Source organism: Myzus persicae, unplaced genomic scaffold (genome assembly GCF_001856785.1).
Source record: "Myzus persicae strain clone G006 unplaced genomic scaffold, MPER_G0061.0, whole genome shotgun sequence".
Classification (NCBI taxonomy): Eukaryota; Metazoa; Arthropoda; class Insecta; order Hemiptera; family Aphididae; genus Myzus; species Myzus persicae.
Genome location: NW_019103996.1, coordinates 166415 through 185028, shown reverse-complemented (window position 1 = coordinate 185028; position 18614 = coordinate 166415). Strand labels below are relative to the sequence as shown.

The 18614-nt window shown below is 32.8% G+C and overlaps 1 protein-coding gene across 3 annotated transcripts; it reads right to left on the bottom strand.

The window, feature by feature from the left end:
* Window positions 1-10610: 10610 nt before the first annotated feature.
* LOC111037409 (E3 ubiquitin-protein ligase Mdm2-like) lies at window positions 10611-18408 on the bottom strand. 3 transcript variants are annotated; one of them, XM_022319963.1, is made up of 6 exons: window positions 16766-17323; window positions 15078-15122; window positions 14864-15010; window positions 13485-13651; window positions 12432-12623; window positions 10611-11471 (listed from the first exon to the last, which is right to left on the bottom strand). In XM_022319963.1, exons 1-6 carry the CDS (start codon window positions 16929-16931, stop codon window positions 11136-11138), a joined length of 1053 nt encoding a protein of 350 aa, XP_022175655.1. In that variant the 5' UTR covers window positions 16932-17323; the 3' UTR covers window positions 10611-11135. The 3 variants fall into 3 exon arrangements, with proteins under 3 accessions (XP_022175655.1, XP_022175656.1, XP_022175657.1); XM_022319964.1 differs by lacking the exon at window positions 16766-17323 and adding an exon at window positions 17875-18408 and having other exon boundaries at window positions 10613-11471; XM_022319965.1 differs by lacking the exon at window positions 16766-17323 and adding an exon at window positions 15931-16072 and having other exon boundaries at window positions 10613-11471.
* Between the last annotated feature and the right edge of the window lie 206 nt (window positions 18409-18614).

The window sequence follows — 18614 nt, the reverse complement described above, 5'->3', positions numbered from 1 at the left end:
TATTCTATTTATATAAGTTTTGACAGTAAATCAATGTCCAAAAAGTAAAAAACAATTAAACACTTAAGATAAGAAATGCTATAAGGCCGCTACAATAAACGTATATATGGCTGTGACAGTTGGATTTTTACTATTAGTCTCTTTTTTTCCGTCGTTTAAGTCGAGTTGGTACATCGTCGTTCTCTGATATTTACAATTAATTAGGTAATAATCATGAGTTGTTCTAAAATAGTACCATTACCTGTAGGTCGTAGTGATATATGAAAACATTTTGGCTTTCATATAGATAGTAATGGTACAGAGTTAAATAAGAAACAAGTTTACTGCAGGGAGTGTAAGTCTGATATTGCGTACAGTGTTAATACGACTAATTTAAAATCACATTTGCAACAGTGCAGTTTATCAAAAAAAATATAATTCATCGAGTGATATTTAAAATTATTTTTAAGTATGTACATCGATATTTTTTGTAACGGGGAGTCGTAGCAGACATCAAACTAAAGGTTTGATGACATTTGTCATTAAAAACTTAAAACCAATTACTATTATAGAAAGTGAAGGATTTCGTGAGTTCATGCATATAGCTATGCCAGAATATATTGTCCCATACAGAATGACTGTAATAAGACAAATTTACCAGACGATAGCTGAAAGGGGGATTTTAAAAATGGTTTTGAAAGATATACCTATTGTGGGTTTAACTGTAGATTTGTGACTTCTGTGGCAAAAAATATAGTTACTTTGGATTGTGGGAAATTACGAAATAGAATTTTGGAAACAGTTAAAGGAGGAATCACATCCTTCTTAAAATATTACCAATAATTTAAAATCTATTATACGAAATTTTCAAATTCCACATTGAGTGTGTGCTATTGTCAGTGACAATGCGGCTAGTATGATGTAGACCAGGAAAATGTAATTGGATGTAACGCACATTCTATTAAATTATATCTGTGAACGCTTGGCTTCAAAATTATGAAGTTGATTGACAAACAAGTTAAGAGCAACTGTTGGTCATTTTAACTGAAGTTCGTCAGTACGACATGAATTTGATAAGGATCAAGAAAAATGTATGAAAGATAAAAATAGGCTTACCCAAAACTGTATAACTCGATGGAATTCTATATTTTTGATAGTCAAAAGTATTTTACGACACAGAATTTCAATTAATTGCGTAATATCCAGTAATTGAAAAACAGATAAGTTTGTAGGATAGTTTATAACGTCTGATGAATTTAAAAATATGAACGATTTAGTGGATAGTTCAGGACCGTTTCAAGCAGCTACTGAAACATTGGGAATTGAATATATGTAACTGCATCAACCGTTGAATTGCGTGCAAGAAAAATAAAATGAGTCAAATTTTTGTAAAGACGATAAAATTTACCATCTTAAACGTACAGGTGTTGGTACGGTTTTGATGAATGTAAAAGAAAACACGTCGTTGATATATCACAATCTTTTATTGACACACACATTATGAACACAGGGTAACGTTAGTGTCAAGGGGACGACGGTCAGGCAAAAGCTGCTTGCCTTGTCCACCGTTGGCCGGGCCGCTGGCTCACGCCATCGGCAGCAGCCACACCGGTTCTCGGTCGCGATCTCGCGAACGCCGATAGAAACGCGGCGGAAGTTGCGATCACGACCGTGACACCCTCCCCCCCCCCCCGGTCAAACCCCCATGGCCTGGGTACTGGTCGGGCCGCCGGGCTGGCTGCGGGTCGGGCTGCTGGGCAGGCTGCTCTGCTGGAACCGTCCGCGTCTGTCTCGCAGATCATAGCGCTGGTACACTGGGGCCGCTCGCCGCGGTGGTACCTGCCCAGGAGCTCCTGCCCGAGTCCTGGCGATTTCTGACTGAGGAGTGTTCGCCCACGTGGACCTACGGCCCTCGGTGAACCCTCACTCGAACAGAGCCCACACAGTGGGGCTTGCGCGTATCCGCCCAAATGATGCGGTGGCCACGCGTTCAGCCGACCAACCGCCGACTGTTTCATCCTCACCGTCGCTCGACAGCCTCTTGGCTTCCCGCAACAACTGTGCGGCCATGGCTCGGAGCATTTCCACGTGTATGGCAATCATGCCATGAGATGGACGGTTGTTGCGGTTGGGTGGTGGGAGGTTTGTTCTTTCTGCCATCTAAAACAACGTATGACAGGTGTAGATATCCCATAGATGAGTAAGGTTCGTAACCTTTTCTTTAACTCTTGATTTCGCCTTTCTACCGGGTTGGCACATGGGTGGTTATTGAAGTTGTCCATCCTTCCACTCCCCACCTCATTTGTGCATCTCTCATTGCCTTGGACATGAACTGAGGGCCATTATCAGGCAATAATGCCCTCAGGTATCCGAATCGTGGTAACAACTCCCGTTCGGATGTGTCCACAATCGATTTGGTAGTCACCTTTCCTACGGTGTAAGCCTCTACCCAACGACTGTAACAATCAGTTACCACCAGAATCGTTGTCTTAACCCGCTGTATCCGTGGGTATGGACCCATAAGACCGATGCTTAGCATCTCCCACTATTGCCGTTGGACCTGGGTGCACATCCGATCTTCTGGTTTGCGATTCAGTGGTTTTACACACGCACAGACGTGGCATGCCCACACGTAGTTACTGCTTCTCAACTAAAAGCCCAAAAGAAACGCCTCTTTATACTTCAGTACGTTTCCTTCTACACTGAGTGGTTCGCTACTGCGTGGTTGTGAAACCTTTGTAGCAGAATCTGGGCCTTGTCCGCCGGGACGACCACCCTCTCTTCACCATGCCCAATGGATCGAGGGTGGCGGTGTAACACTTTGTCCCGGATGACGTTCAACTTCCGGAGACGACCAAACCTTGCCCCGTCTCCGGAGAGTTTAGCAACTATCTCCCGTATTTTCGGGTCGTCCTGTTGCCACTCTCGGACATCTTGCAACTTTAGTCCCGAGCGAGTTGTTGCTCCACGAGGAAATCATGGCAGAAATCTCCGATGAGATTGTCTAAGACTGCGGCCCTGAAGCTTACCTCTAGATCCACTATTCGGGCTCAAAATTCAGAAAACTCTGTAATTATCCGAGTTCGATCATCCACCATCCGGAAAATCTCCGGTTCTTCGGAAAAACTGTGGCCAAACCTCTTTGCCACCCACGGTTTGACGTATGTCCTCGTCACTTGGAAGTCCAGTAGCGCCTACTGCCCCGAGTGCAAACTGTTGTTCTATGGCTGGTAACGGAACATCCGTTACTTTCGTTTTCTCCGTTAACACCGTTGGAATGGCCGGAGACTCCAATGTTCAGGTCCGCAGATCCAGGAAACGTTGTCGTAACTCAAACTTTGAGTCCGTATCTGAGTTTTTCCTCTTGCACTTTTCCCGTGGATCAGGAATAAACTCCTCGGAAAAATCTTCCGATGTGACCGAACAAATTAACGACTGCTGTGTTAACTTATCTTGTTCCGCATCACTTTAAACGCTGTCCGCGACATTTTCCTCGGAAAGATAACTCACCTCGGTAAGATTTTCAGTTTTGTCCGTAATATTTTCAGCCTTTATTGATTTTCCTGGTTTGTTATCCAGATTGTCGGACCACTTTTCCGTCACTGAATCATTTGCCCGGTCCATTGTCAGGAACTGTGGTCCCTTTACCAGAACGTCATTTCCATTGGATTTTCTCGGGTAGCTTTGGCGTTTCCTTAGGTGTTTTTCCGGAGGTTCGACGATTTTCACCGGACAACTCCCGACTCCGGAGGTTATCTTCGGGTGACTAAAGTTTCCCTCCAGATTATTTCTGTTCTTACCGGGTACCGATACAGAACTCTTCTGGCCCGATTTTTTCGGCCCCTTTTCCGAGTCTCCGGTCCGAACTCTCCGAAGGTTTCTTTCTTCGGGTCAGTTCTTGTAATTTGTGGTTCCTGTACCGGAACGTTACTCACTGCCCTAGTTGAACTCCGTTGCTTACCATCTTTCGGACGACTCGTGACTTTTTTGCTGGTTATTTCCTGACCGGCCGGGACCCGGTGATCCCTCCGGTCGTTTTGTCGTTTCCCGACTCCGACTTTCTTTTTAGACAAGCAGCTTGCCAAGGTCATGACTACCACATAATCCTACATCTTGCTCTCGAAGATGGTCGTTGCTTCGGATTCGGCACATGGGATTTCCCAGCACTATCAGCTTTTCTTTTATCCAACCATTTCGATATTGGTGGTCCGTCGGTACTCACTCGCGCCTTATCCGACATTTCGGTCTTACTACCATCCAGAACATATGCCAGCACCCGTAATTCGCTGAACGATTTCAGTCGCTGAATGCGTGCATGAATTCTAAATGAGCCCAATCGGCAATCACTGTCATTACCACCGGTTTAACCTCCAATACAACTGGTACTAGTGTAGGACATACTCCCTCCAGTGTTTCAGTCTTGATCTGAGCGGTGCTCAACAATTCTGATTGCAGACTCGACTACATTTCGACCCTGTTGTACATTTCCGATAGTTCAGCTTCGAACTCTTGCCATGGAAAGTCCGACGCTCCCGTAGTACCCCACCATGTTCCTACCTGTGCTTTCAACTGAGGTGCCAACACGGTAACCCATCTAGCCACGTGGATGCCATTTTCTTCCAGTATTGCTTCGACCTGGAACAAAAACAGCACTGGGTCTTCCTCCCACTTCCCGGCAAACTATGGTATCAACGCACGGGCCACATTCAACTTTTTGGGAAATGAGCAGGCTGTCCTGGAAATGCACACGTTTTACACCTGAAAAACTACTCCATAACGCTTCCCCATGACTTCTGCCGGACACTTCGCCGGACATTTCGGACAGATCACCGAAGACTCCTGACATTATACCGGTCACTCCAAACCGGTTACCGGAAACTCCGGAAAGACTTCGATTTCTCGGGTTTTCCCTGGTCAATCTGCTCCGTATGTTAGCCCATCGGCTTTCAAAATTCACGCCTTGAGTTTTGTCCTTAAAATGTACACTTTCGTCCGGGCAAATTTAATAGAATATTCGACAAGAAAATAAGAATTGGATATATCGCTGGCCGATGATTGGAGGAAATTCCCACGGCATGAGCTACTTGCTTGCTCCACCTGTTCGGTCGATTTAAGCTTTTCTTCTATTAACTATCGTTCCAAGCATTCCACGTTCTCGCTGAGAGTAGCGATTATCAGTTGCTGCTTGTCGACCGTTGTATTCAACCCCTAAAGCCTATTTATGAATTGATTTATCAAACTTTTTTCAGAGTTGACCTCATCCTCTTCAATTTGAACTCTCGATGTTGTCCCTTCCGGTACCTGGGCTGACAACTCGCCAGTTACCTCAAACCGTAATGATTCTAGGTCCATACAATTCTTGGTTCGAATATACTCCTCAAGTATTTAGAATTTATTGACCTTGGACCCCAAATGCCACGCTTATATAACTCCTGGTTAATCTCAACTATATTTAATTCACTAATGTATTTACTGTCCATTGTGACTATTAAATTCTAATTACTATTATCTACGTAATTAAAGTACACTAGATATGAGATTAACGCAGTTCGGGATATCGTTGGCTGAACTATACTTTCCAATCAATAAATAGCCTAAACCACGTTAAGCTCTGTAAGAATTTCACTAAAATTTCGTAAATTTCGCAAAATGTTCCACCTTAGATTGGACAAGCCCTTAGTTTTTAATTTTTTAAATTTAGAATCAAACAATTTGGAACCGGTATGATCAGGGCACCTATTGTAGGTTATTTTAACCTGATGTGTGCTAATTTACTTTAATTTAGGTAAAATTATTTTTTATTAAAATTTAGCACTTACCTTACTCCTTTTTCGACTGCTCCACTATAAGTGTTGGTACGGTTTTGATGAATGTAAAAGACAACACGTTGTTGATATATCACAATATTTTATTGACATACACAATATGAACACAGGGTATCATTAGTGTCACGGTGACGATGGTCAAGCAAAAGCTTGCTTGCCTCGTCCGCCGTTGGTAGCGACCAGACCGGTTCTCGGTTGCGATCACGCGGTCGCCGATAGAGGGGAGTTTACCAATTGCGCTTAAAATTACCTTTTCATATACCAATTGTGCTCTAAACGTTTTAATGTCGATATACCAATTGCGCCCTAAACATTTAAGGGTCAATATACCAATTGCGCTCTAAAAATTTTAGGGTCGATAGACCAATTGCGCTCTATACATTTTACATTACCTTAGGAACACTCATTATTTGATTAAATATATATATATATATATATATATGTACATATTTTTGGTTTTTATTACATATTAACCGATTTTTTGCAAGTATTAATGCATAATATATTGTGAGATGCATTATACCGTTTTACAATGTTTAATTTTGAGTTTAAGGTAATTATGATGTTTGTATTTTGCATGCTTCAATAATAATAAAATTTTTTTAAATAATAATTTGAACATGGCATTATAATTTAGAATAATATAATTTGGTTAGTTTACAGAATAATATATTTGTTCAATAATAAATTTGTTCACTACAAGGAAAGGAGAATATAATCATAAGTATAACAGGGCAATTACATTAAATATTAAAATAATTCATTTAGTCACCACGAGGCATAATAATAACATGATAATTTAAAAAAATATATAATACAAATAAATTAATAAATATACTAACCGGTCACAAATTAGAACGTCAAAAAAATGTAACTATAAATATAAATAATATAAAAATAAATTAATAGGTACACTAATAATCAGTAACAATTTTGATCGTCAATTTTTATAATAATAATAACACACAATTTTTAAAAATTCTTTTCTGCTATATATTGTACCTATATACTATATTGTATATTGTGTGCAACGAAACAATTAGGCCGATAAAATATATCCGATGATAATGAAAACTTGTTTTCGTACATCATTCAAATGCATACTTCCGTGATAAAAATATGCGCGTGATAATAATAATGTTTCATAAAATTCCCGATACTGTTATAAAATATATAAAAACCAGTCACTTTAGCTACTAATCAATGATCAATAAATATCAGGCAAATTTGAATACAAGCGCAATTGGTATATTGACAGTAAAATATAAGGAGCGCAATTGTTACACTAACCGTAAAATATAAGAAACTCAATTGTTAGGTACTCTGACCCAAAACTATATGCAGTGCAATTGGTATATTGACCCTAAAATACAAATTTGGTTTTAGGCGCAATTGGTCCACAGGCCGATAGAGACGCCGCGGACCTTGCGATAACGACCGAGACAAACGATTTGAAGAAAAGAAAAGAAAAGATCAGATGAGCATTATACTGTCAAAATCTTTCGTTCTTGATCCTAGATACCACGAACTTAAATTTTTATCGGAGGACCAAAAACTTCAGTCTGGGAACAATTAGAAAATGAATTTAAAGAATACAAAGGGATTCCAATAACAGAAATAAATTCTGATGAAGAAAAAAAGTTGAACCATCTGTAAAAAATATAAGATCTCTTATTGCTGACGGTGACGAAGACGAAGAAAATAAACTAAATACATTTAAAAATATTACAAATAAAATAAGTTCATAATCAATATCCATTATCATGGTGGAAATACAATGAGAATATATATACAGTAGTTTCACAGATGGAAATAAAATATTTAAGTGTAATAACAATAAATGTTCCTTGAGAACAATTGTTTAATGGAGCTGGCCAAAATAACAAAATCGGATATCACCAGAAAGGGTCAATCAACTACTTTTTTAAACATTATATTTAAAAGGAAAAGATAATTCCAGTTAACGTAATAATATGAAAATTATTAATGATAATATTTTTTAGCTTGAATTGACTTAAATGAACCGATATCAATAACTGAAAATACATCGTTATGTATCACTATTAAATACTAATATACTAAAAAGACCATCGAAATAAACAGCTATTTTTAATAGAGGGGCCTACAATTTTACATTGAAAAATTGTATGCATAAATACAACAAAATATTATGTTACTTAACAAAGATTTATTTTTCTCATAGAACAATATCTAAATTGCTATAATTTTTTTCAAAACTGGTCAATAAACACCAAATACTACTACGCGACTAATTATATGTGTATAATAAAATTTATGCAATATAATTTATATACAAATACAATAAGTACATATTTTTTATAATTTACACACTCATATGTCATACACTCAATAACTAATTATTAAATCACAATTTTGTTCCCAATTACAGGCTTAAGAGTTAAGTTTTCTGCCTATCTATTAGTTATTACTCGGAAAACAAACTGCTTTAAAAGATTTATTATTATACCTGGAAGCATTTCAATATTTGAAAAATTATTTGTGAGTTTAAAATATAATGTTAGGTATAATGTAAAAACTAAAAACAACTAACAATAGCAAATCGCCAAAATAACTATCCCTGTTACCCGCCATCACACGATCACAGTCTTCGTTAGATCCCCCATTGCACCATAGTTCATGGTCTTACCATTGTTATTTCCGCTTCATACAATTGTGGGTAAAGTTTAAACAAATTGATGATATTTTTAATAATAATAGGTATTTTTCATTAAATCGACGGAAATAAATTAACATTTATGTGTATTCCATAAAGTATAATGTATAGGTTAGGTAGATTTTTTTTTCTTACCGAAGCTTTTACAAGTAGTTGAAGGACTGTTTTTGTTGGGATATAATTATATAACCGATCTTATTACCATATACCTTCAGCTTCTGTATGTGTGTACATACAGGTGTTAACTGGTGGATGGAGGAGAGGGTTGTTGCCTCAAAACATTTACGAGAAAAGCCATTGGTTAAGAAAGACTAAGTTACATGACTAATGTAATGAATAGAGCAAGAACTTTTAAGCACTAAAAAATCATCAAATATGCATTACAAAATATGGAGTTATGCATCAAAAAATACAGTTAAATATGCCCTAAAAAAAATTACCCGCACATAATACACTAAAATATTAGATTTTTTCTTTAAATACTTTATTAGTTTATTATTTAATTTCCTATTTATTAAGTCACCCCACCATACCTTTTTAATAATATTACTTTACAATAAAATAGTAAAATTATATTTTAGTATCGGTATTATAGGTACCTGATTAACATAAACGATTCCTAACCGAACCATGATAAAATTAATTAACATTTAATTGGAGAACGCTACACCATTTCAACTTTCAATTTTTAGGAACACGTGAACTAGAACAAAATTATGTATTTATGGCTTAAAATTAGAAGTAACTTTGATAGGTGCCTCCCATTCATACTGTAAATTATCAAACGATAATTATTTAAGTATCTAATAGTTTAATGTTTCTTTAATTAATATTCTAGGATAGTTCCAACAAATATCAAAAATTGTTATAGGAGAAATCTAAGTATAAAACGCCTAACAATAATGATTCAAGACGGGTCACTAGTACTTAAAACCTTAGTAATCCAACAACTTTGCACATTTAAGGGAGCTCAGATCTTCAAATGCTGTGCAAACCTTTTCTCGACAAAGCTTACTTACTATAAGAGAGATATGTTTACCCTCACATTTGACCCCCCCCCCCTGAAATAGTCAGTTACTATTAGCAGTACTATAACAAAGTTTAGTCTTTTCTACTCAATGCATAGCGTCATGATTTTGAACTTAGACATTAGCATTTATACGTTATACCAGTTTTATAAGTAAATCCACTATGATTTCAAGCTACAGTTTTCAAAAGATAACAAAATAATACCAAATAATTTACTATTAAGTATAGAACTTAAGACTGTTCTAACTAAATCCACAAATTAACAATAAAACACAACAGAGTAGAAAAAAGTACCACAACAAGCTGCGTCAACTAAAAAAAATATTAACCAAGAGATCTAGTATAAATAAAATTACCCTTTATAAAATATTATTTTTCACTTAAGTTAGCAGCTAAATGCACATTCCTTTATAGTAAATCATTAAAAAACAAATGATTTAAAATTTAAATTATAAAATATAATTTACTTAAAGAAATTAAAGAAATCATTTACATTAGAAGATTAAGTCTTAAAACATAATATTATCACACAAGGTTTGGTAAACCAAAGCATGCTGTAATACAATAATTTTAATCATTTAATATACACAATACTATACCAATAACACATGATATTATACATTTCACAAATATACCACCCTATAAAAATGAATGATATAACATATATAAAGAACAGTATTGTGAAAGGAACCATATCAACTGTGTACGTTCACTAGTGCTTCAAAAATACCTCAGCTTCAGGACCACTGAAACTCATCAGGGTAACCAACTGCAAGTGAATAATAAGTAAAAAATTATTATATAATTCACAGAGTGATTCAATTTTCAAGTACACCTTGTGAGTTCAGTTATTTAATTACTATAATATCAATAAAACCACAAGCCTAGAAAGCAATAAGCGAGCTCAGGTAAGTATCAAAATACATTTATTAAGTGTTATAAGATGGTATTTAAACACCTTACTGTTTCTTAGTTAGCAGCTTTTGGTTTGAATAAAACTTTTCATTACATATTTTCTAGACTAATCATTGTATTAAATTGAAAACAAACTCATTTTAAATGGATTTCAGTATATTTGGTATTAATTATTACAAATTATAATAGTTGTATTAATTATTAAATAACTAAGTATTATGAGATAAAAATTTTAATATATCAAATACAGTTAATGTGCAAATCTAAAAAACCAGTTTGAAAATAGCCGCAATTATCAAAATTAAATATTAAGTACAATTATCACCACAGTTATTTACATAAAAAACTAAACAATAAACTAGCTTGCCATACTCTTTCGTGTATAAGAATAACCTCAGGTGAAGACTGATTTTTATGAGGTAAGGTCAGACCACAACTCTTGATAAATTAGTTTAGGTTAGAGTAACACATTGCTGCCAACCGAGGTTACTCTTACACTATGTTCAGAGTATAGAATACTACAATAATAAAATATAATTATATTCAAAAAATTGTAAACAACAATAAATAAACTATAAATATAAACAATGATAATAAACAACAATAAATAAACTATGATGATATAAAATAATAAAAGAATGCTAAAAATGTACTCTAAAATTTTAAATTTAAAAAAAAATACAAAACTATTACTAGACAACAATCATTTTTGTCACAAATTTAATTTTTACATTACATAGAGGACAATTCTTTGATTTTCTCCACAATTTTTTGGCACATGGGTAACAGCAATAAATGTGGCCAATTTTGCCATGGTTAAATACTCCATTTTTAGGCATTATGTAACATATGTTACATATGTTATTAATATTTTCATTCATTAAAGTGATATTATTTTCAATTATTTTTGTTCGAGTTGAAACACCCTGTTGAAGATTTGATTGACTGGATTTCTGAGAATCTTCAATTAAGTTGCATTTTTTTTTTGTCTTGGGCCGAGGCTTACTCCCAAAATATTCCATTCTATACTAAAATAAAATAAGAAAATAGAAAGAATTTTATTAATAACTAAAAAACATATCCTTATCATCTATATAAAACATAAATATAAATATATTAGTTAACTATATTTTATCTCCATATCATAATGAATATATTGCAATCGTGTAGCAAAACTCATTACTTTTATAATTTGAGTAACATACTATAGTATAACAATTATTAAGAACAAAAATCAACCAAATCAACTCCGTTAATGTGTACATTTTTTTCACTTAAGCCCTCAGCATAAAATACATAATTGAATTACAATTATTTTCATCAAAGCTCATTTTAAAAAAGCTTAAAATTGTCTACTTCAAAATATGTAAAAAAAAACATAATGCTACTAATATTAACAACTCAGTTACAGAAATAACACAAAACAAATTCAAATTTTACAAATGTATGAATGAAATTAAATAATAAAAGTAATAGTTATAACTTATAAATAATAAGCATGTATTAGTATTTTATTTGTCCAAAATGAAAAAGAATATGATAAAAATTATGACATATTTTTAATACACATGATCTGTATAATATTGACTTATATGATATTGTGTACAATGAACTATTATTATTAGATACAGTTTTTGGTGATACTATATTTAAGTACTTTTATCCAACTTAAGTGTTTGGAGTTTATTGACACCTGATGATTTTTTTATCTTCCATATTTAAAACTTAAACTTACCTAAAGTATTATTATCCCCCTTATCTCTCAAAAATGTGCTTTGATGAATTTGATATCTTTATTTTATTATTATTGAAAGAAACAACATTTGGTGTAGCAATGGAAGTATATAAAAGTTATCTATCAAGTATTCATAACTATACAGTACTACTGACATAACAAAAAACTACAACACACACACGTCTGTAATCCAACAAGTAACATATAGTAAATTTAAATTAATGAAAAAATATATCAATTTGCAAATACTTACTCGAAAACAAACAAAACAGTATTGGAAGTAAGGGTTAGGATTTTCCTTCCTACATTGGAGGCATTGTTGAAAACAGGCCGGAGGAGGCAAATCTGTCTTTGGATTACTTACTTGGCATACATCGGTATCATCAGGTAAGTATCCATGGTCAGTACCAAGTAAAGTTTTATCGCAATTTATAATATTGGTGACCTAAAAAAAAAAAAATAGAATATTTGGTATACTAAAAGCACGCACATGCATAGTCCATCTTAAAAGTATACAACATATCAAATTTGTATTCAGCAGTTCAAATATTGTGAAATAATTATTAAGTTTAACAATAGCTCAACTAGGTCTTACTCCATTATTGACACTTATTAGCAAAATTGGAACAGCTAAACACAAAATTGTATCATATGTTTTTAACCCGTCGTTGGTATCGTCATGCAGCGTCCCACCATTGGTATTGAGTGAGCGCCGCGCTCACCTCGGTGTTTTTTCAACATAACTCATTATATAATAAACATAGAATATTGAAACCAACACCAAATTGTTTATATTTTAATCTTTTACCAAAAGTGTTCTTACAATTTTCCTTAATTATAAATATTTTGAACAATAAAAATTCATTTATAATTTTATACATAAATGTTACTATTATTATTATTCATCTTGACCCGAGTGGTCTGAAATGGTTACGCAACGCTCACTTTATGGTTACTAATGACATTGCATGTTGATATCTAATCAAGAAATATTTATAAAATTATTATATTTACAAAAGTATATTTAGACATGTGTCAATTGAAGATATAAATAGTATCAAATGAATCAAGTCATAAATAAACCAGTGGTTCTCAAAATACTAACGAGGTGAGCACCGCGCTCACCACGATACCAATGACGGGTTAAGAAGGCAACAACACTGTTGGTGTGGCATCTTCCTGAAGAAATTATTTTAAACCAAGATCGACAATATCTATGCATAAATAACTAATCTAAGATATTAAATATAGTTATAAAGTTATAAGTTATTACAAAGAATGTGAACAAAATCAGTTTGTATTTTACCTTAAAATCTATTAATGTTGAGGAATCTGACGAACTGGATTCAATGTTATGACCAGATGACGAAGTACTGGCCACATCAAATTCGGTGTGATTGGTTCTACCATTACAGTCGCAGTCACTTCCACAACTCTTGTCAGTAGAAAGATCTGCTTCGCTTATTGCTTCCACTAAGAAATAAGTAATATTAAATATCCACAATAAATGTATAGTTGTTGTTATAAATTGTACGGTAAAATTAAAATTAGATTAAAATTTTTAAGATAGACATATAATTTATGCTAAATTACTTATAATTTTTATTTATCCTTCAAAATATTGTAACAATTATATGGTTGTATCAAAGCTGGATTATGCTCAAACATAAGTACATCATTTTTAAAAGCTTAAAATAAGGTCATCTAGGAAAAATGATCAGATTATTTTTACTTTTATTAGGTATTTTACTTTCCAAAAATGTACAAATTACAAATATAATTTTATTCAATTTAGTTTTCAAAATTTTGTACACTTAATTGAAATTGATTATTTTAATAATCTATTTCTAACATTTTGTGAGCTACAGTAGTTTATCAATGGTATTTAGTAAATCATTTTCTATTGGTAATAAAAAAAAGCATTCAACTTTTCCTCTAATAGTTGATTATATTCATAATATTAGTTGATACAAATATTATACTACTACTTGTGGCTTAAATATACAATGCCATAACATGCACATAGACCTATATTGTTAACAAACAAAATAAAATGACAGGGTATGGGCTTAAGAATATATCGTCCCCTTACACTGCCACAAATAATACAGTGGGGGTTATTTAGAACCTTTCAGAAAAATATTTTGCTTTGGCCTTTGGAATATGAAATTGACATAGATATTGTCATACAAAAGAATAAAAACCTTTAAAAATGCTGAAAATAAAAATATATAAAAATGTCGTTTTTTTTAAAACATATATTCTTTTTGAAATAATAAGTATTCAGTGATAAAAGGTACACATAGTTTGTTGTATGTAATTGTTTCTAAATGGCTACAATTTACATCCGTACAATTTATAGTGAAATCACAGCAAAAAATTATGAGTCACAGTAACTTCTTACACTTGTGAAAAAAAGGTTATCCATTTTAAGAAATTAACTTATTTTGAACAATGTTTTTAAAGATATATTTGTGTAAATATATATACATGTACATTGTACATTTAAATTTAAAAATATTGATTTTATAATTACATTCTCATATTTAAAATGTTAGTTTGACGTGGTGTAATAACAGTTGATAATAACAGTTTATTCGAAATTTATAAATATACTTCATTGTATAAATAAAAAGTAAAAATTAACAAAATATTTAACCAATAAATTTTGTTCAATATAATTACTTGTAGTTTTCGATTGAACGCTATGGACACTTTCCGTGACATCAGAATCATCAGTATTTGATATTAAATCTGAGCATTGCATTGTGTAATTATATAAATATCGAGTCCTCTTGCCTCCCCAGGTTGCATCTTGATCATCATTCAAATCTATCATTAGAATCATAAAACAAGTTAAGATTAAACAACTCAATAACTAAAAACCTCATTTACATACCATTATTACTATTCATTTCATTCACTTGTCTTTTCAAGACCATATCTGAAATTTAATTTGTTTTGAATTAATCATCAGAACATTCTATGACTTTCAAATAAATATGAAAATAATAAACTTATTATACAGAGTAATGAGAAATAAAATGTTATTTATAAATGTAGCATTTAATTATATATTAATGCAATTTATACATATCATTGATTTTAGTTTTCCACTACAGTGTAATACCACATTAAAACAGAATCTGCATACATTAAGTACATTTTTGGTTGTTCTTATTAAATCTGATAAGAATTACATATTTAAATATGTTATACAAATGATGTGTTAATGTACCTTACAAAATTAATGAATTGCAAATTATACTAAAAATGTGTATACCTAGGTACACAATTAATTAAGCAATAGTTATTAAAATAAAATGTTTTAGGTTTACAAAGGCCATTGGAAAAATTTGAACTGAAATCTACTTAACTATTTTTATAAATGTCCTTATACTTATGAGGGAACATAAAACCATATCACAAGGTATATTGAAATGGGCGAACGACTAAAAAAAACTATTTTGATTACCATTTTTAAATTAATTTAAAGTTGGTGACTGCTTCGCTATAGATTTTATAAGTAATATGTCAAACAAAGATAAATTAAGAAAATTTGCCGATAATAATAGGGACAATACAATGTCTCCTCCAAATATTGGGTTTTATGTTCTGACACTAAGACACAATTAATAAATTCCATTAAATCATTTCATTAACATTTCAAAAATAATTTCTTTACCTATGTCACATCCACCAAATTTCCAAAAATGTTTAATGGTTTTTTGCAAATACAATCAAATATTTACCTTAACATTAGACACATATAGGAGAAATCATAGGAGTACACAGAAGGCCAAGAAACACTTTAGTAGTTTAATCAGACACAATTATTTTCTAAATGAAATTAAAAAATACGACAAATGAGAAAAGCCAAAGTTTAATTTTGTACAGTCTGTAAAGTCTCATAATTTAAAAAAAAATAGTTTTTTTATGGCTTATTATTAATATAATTAATGTATTGATAGTGTATAATTGTGTTGTAGAGTTACAAGAAAAATTAATTCATTTAATAGACCAATCATGATTCAAGGGCCACTAATTAAGTTTAATGGCCCATTATTGATAGCTCACTATTGATTCAATAAATGTTTAGTGACTGTTCATGAAACTCTGCATATGTGTATGTATATTTCATTTAATGATTTTGTGTTGTCGATGAATTAATAAACATATGACTTAGGTATATTGAATTGAATTAACTTAATAAAGTCTAATCAAGTTATACATATATAGCCCAATTGCCAATACCCTTAAAACATTATTTTTTTTTGTTGTAGCCCAATACCATTGTCTCAAACTCCAGGATGATTTTAATAGATTCTCTGCCTGGGCAGAAACTCTTGGTCTTACATTAAATGTTAATAAATGCCGGTCAATGATATTCACCAGAAGTCGCTCTCCTATCACTTACTCCTACGTTTTGAATGGCTCTTGTTTAATTCCCGTTGATTCTAGCATTTGTGATCTTGGTTTTACATTTACTTCCTCTCTTTCTACTCGTGCCCACATCGATAAAATTACTTGCAAAGCTCTCAAGGTTTTGGGTTTCATTAAAAGAATATCTGGTGAATTTAAACTCACCAGCTCTCTCAAATCCATCTATTGTGCACTTGTACGCCCAATCGTTGAATATGGCTCTATTGTATGGGATCCTCAAACTGCTGATGCCTGTTATCAACTCGAACGTGTTCAGCGTAAATTCTTGTGCTATATGAAGCATAAATTGAATGTTAACTGCCCCCCTCATGATTATACTCCTCTACTCCGTCTCATGAACTTATCTTCCTTAGCTGACCGTCGCCGCTCGCATGCTCTTGCTTTTCTTAATAAAATCTTATCGGGATCTGTTGACTCCCCTTCACTCCTTGCTCTAATTAACTTTAAAGTTCCTGTTAAGTGCACCCGCAACACACATATTTTTTTTATTCCTACAAATTATTTACAAAACGAGCCAATAAACCGTATGTTGAAATTAGCCAATGAGGACCCGTCATTTCTTCCATAGTATTATACTATTATCTTTTATTTTGTTTTTACATAACTCATGTAAGCTGTACCGATGTACCACACTTAAAATTAGTATGTAATTTTTGTCAACATTACACCATACATATCTGTATCATGGGCTCACGCCCGTTTATAATTAATAAAAAAAAAAAAAAAAAATATAACATAATGTGTATTATAATAAACTACATTCTGTGCAAATGATCTATGAAATTAATTTACATGGCAGCATCTATTAGTACAAGAATCTGTATATTTTTGAAAGTGCAATATACAACATCATTTGAACTCTCACAATTTTATCTATTTATCATACATATTTATTTAACTACTCTTTTGATTTACAAAACTGCACTGTAGAATATAAACGATGAGTACTAATACAGTTTAAATTATGTTGTATTTTCAGTAGGTACCTAACAAACCAATTCAAATTTAATATTTAAGCAATTCAAAACGAAATATAAGAACTTCCTCGCTTTATTAATGTGCATATATATATATACATATAGGTAGTAGGTATATATAGTTGTTGACACACAATAACTCGTCAACCTTCATAACTAGATTTTTTTCTTATCTATTGAAGTGACTATAAATTGTAGGCATTTGAAGCATATAGCCATATTAATTTTTATTCCCGTCGTGATTCCAGTGTATTATAATCTACAATAAAGACTTACCGTGAAAAAACCCGCCAACAACCAAAGTCGTAGTAAAACTGTGTGTAATTAATACATTTTCACTGGACGCGAAAACAGTACAACACAGAGTGAAAAAACGATCTAAACATTCGACGCATTCGATAACAATGTTATGACGAGGTTTAAACTAAAACTAACTACTAAGTGACGCAGTTCGCACGGTCCACGGTGAATCATTGCTGAGCACTGGCAAACGACCATTGACCGTCCCGACACAACGAGCCTGGCACAACATGTAGCAACATGCGAATACAAGACGGCTTGTCACAAGTCTATGCGCAATCGACAGGATATGACGATTATCGAAATTCACGATAGTACTCAGCGGTCAATATTATTCCACGTGCACGGGAAAACGTTCGGGGCGACCGGGTGGCGTTGTTAGAACGAAACCCAAAAGCATAACGACTTTGAATCCTTTAATACAACACTGTTGACACACATTAAACTATTTTCGACTCTGAGCAAAACGTCAAGAACACAACATTACTACACTATTAAAGATAATATATCACCAATGTTATTGTTATTATATTGTTTATCTGTGATAAGCGGTTATGATAATAATTGATAACGTTAATCTTGCTTGTAGTTACTAGTTTGTAGTCATGTACTGCTTGTAGAACACCTTTGAAGATTACTATTTTTTACTCATTTATTATTTATTATTATTTATTTAATATAATATTTTTTTTTTTTCACGTTTAGTATCATTAATT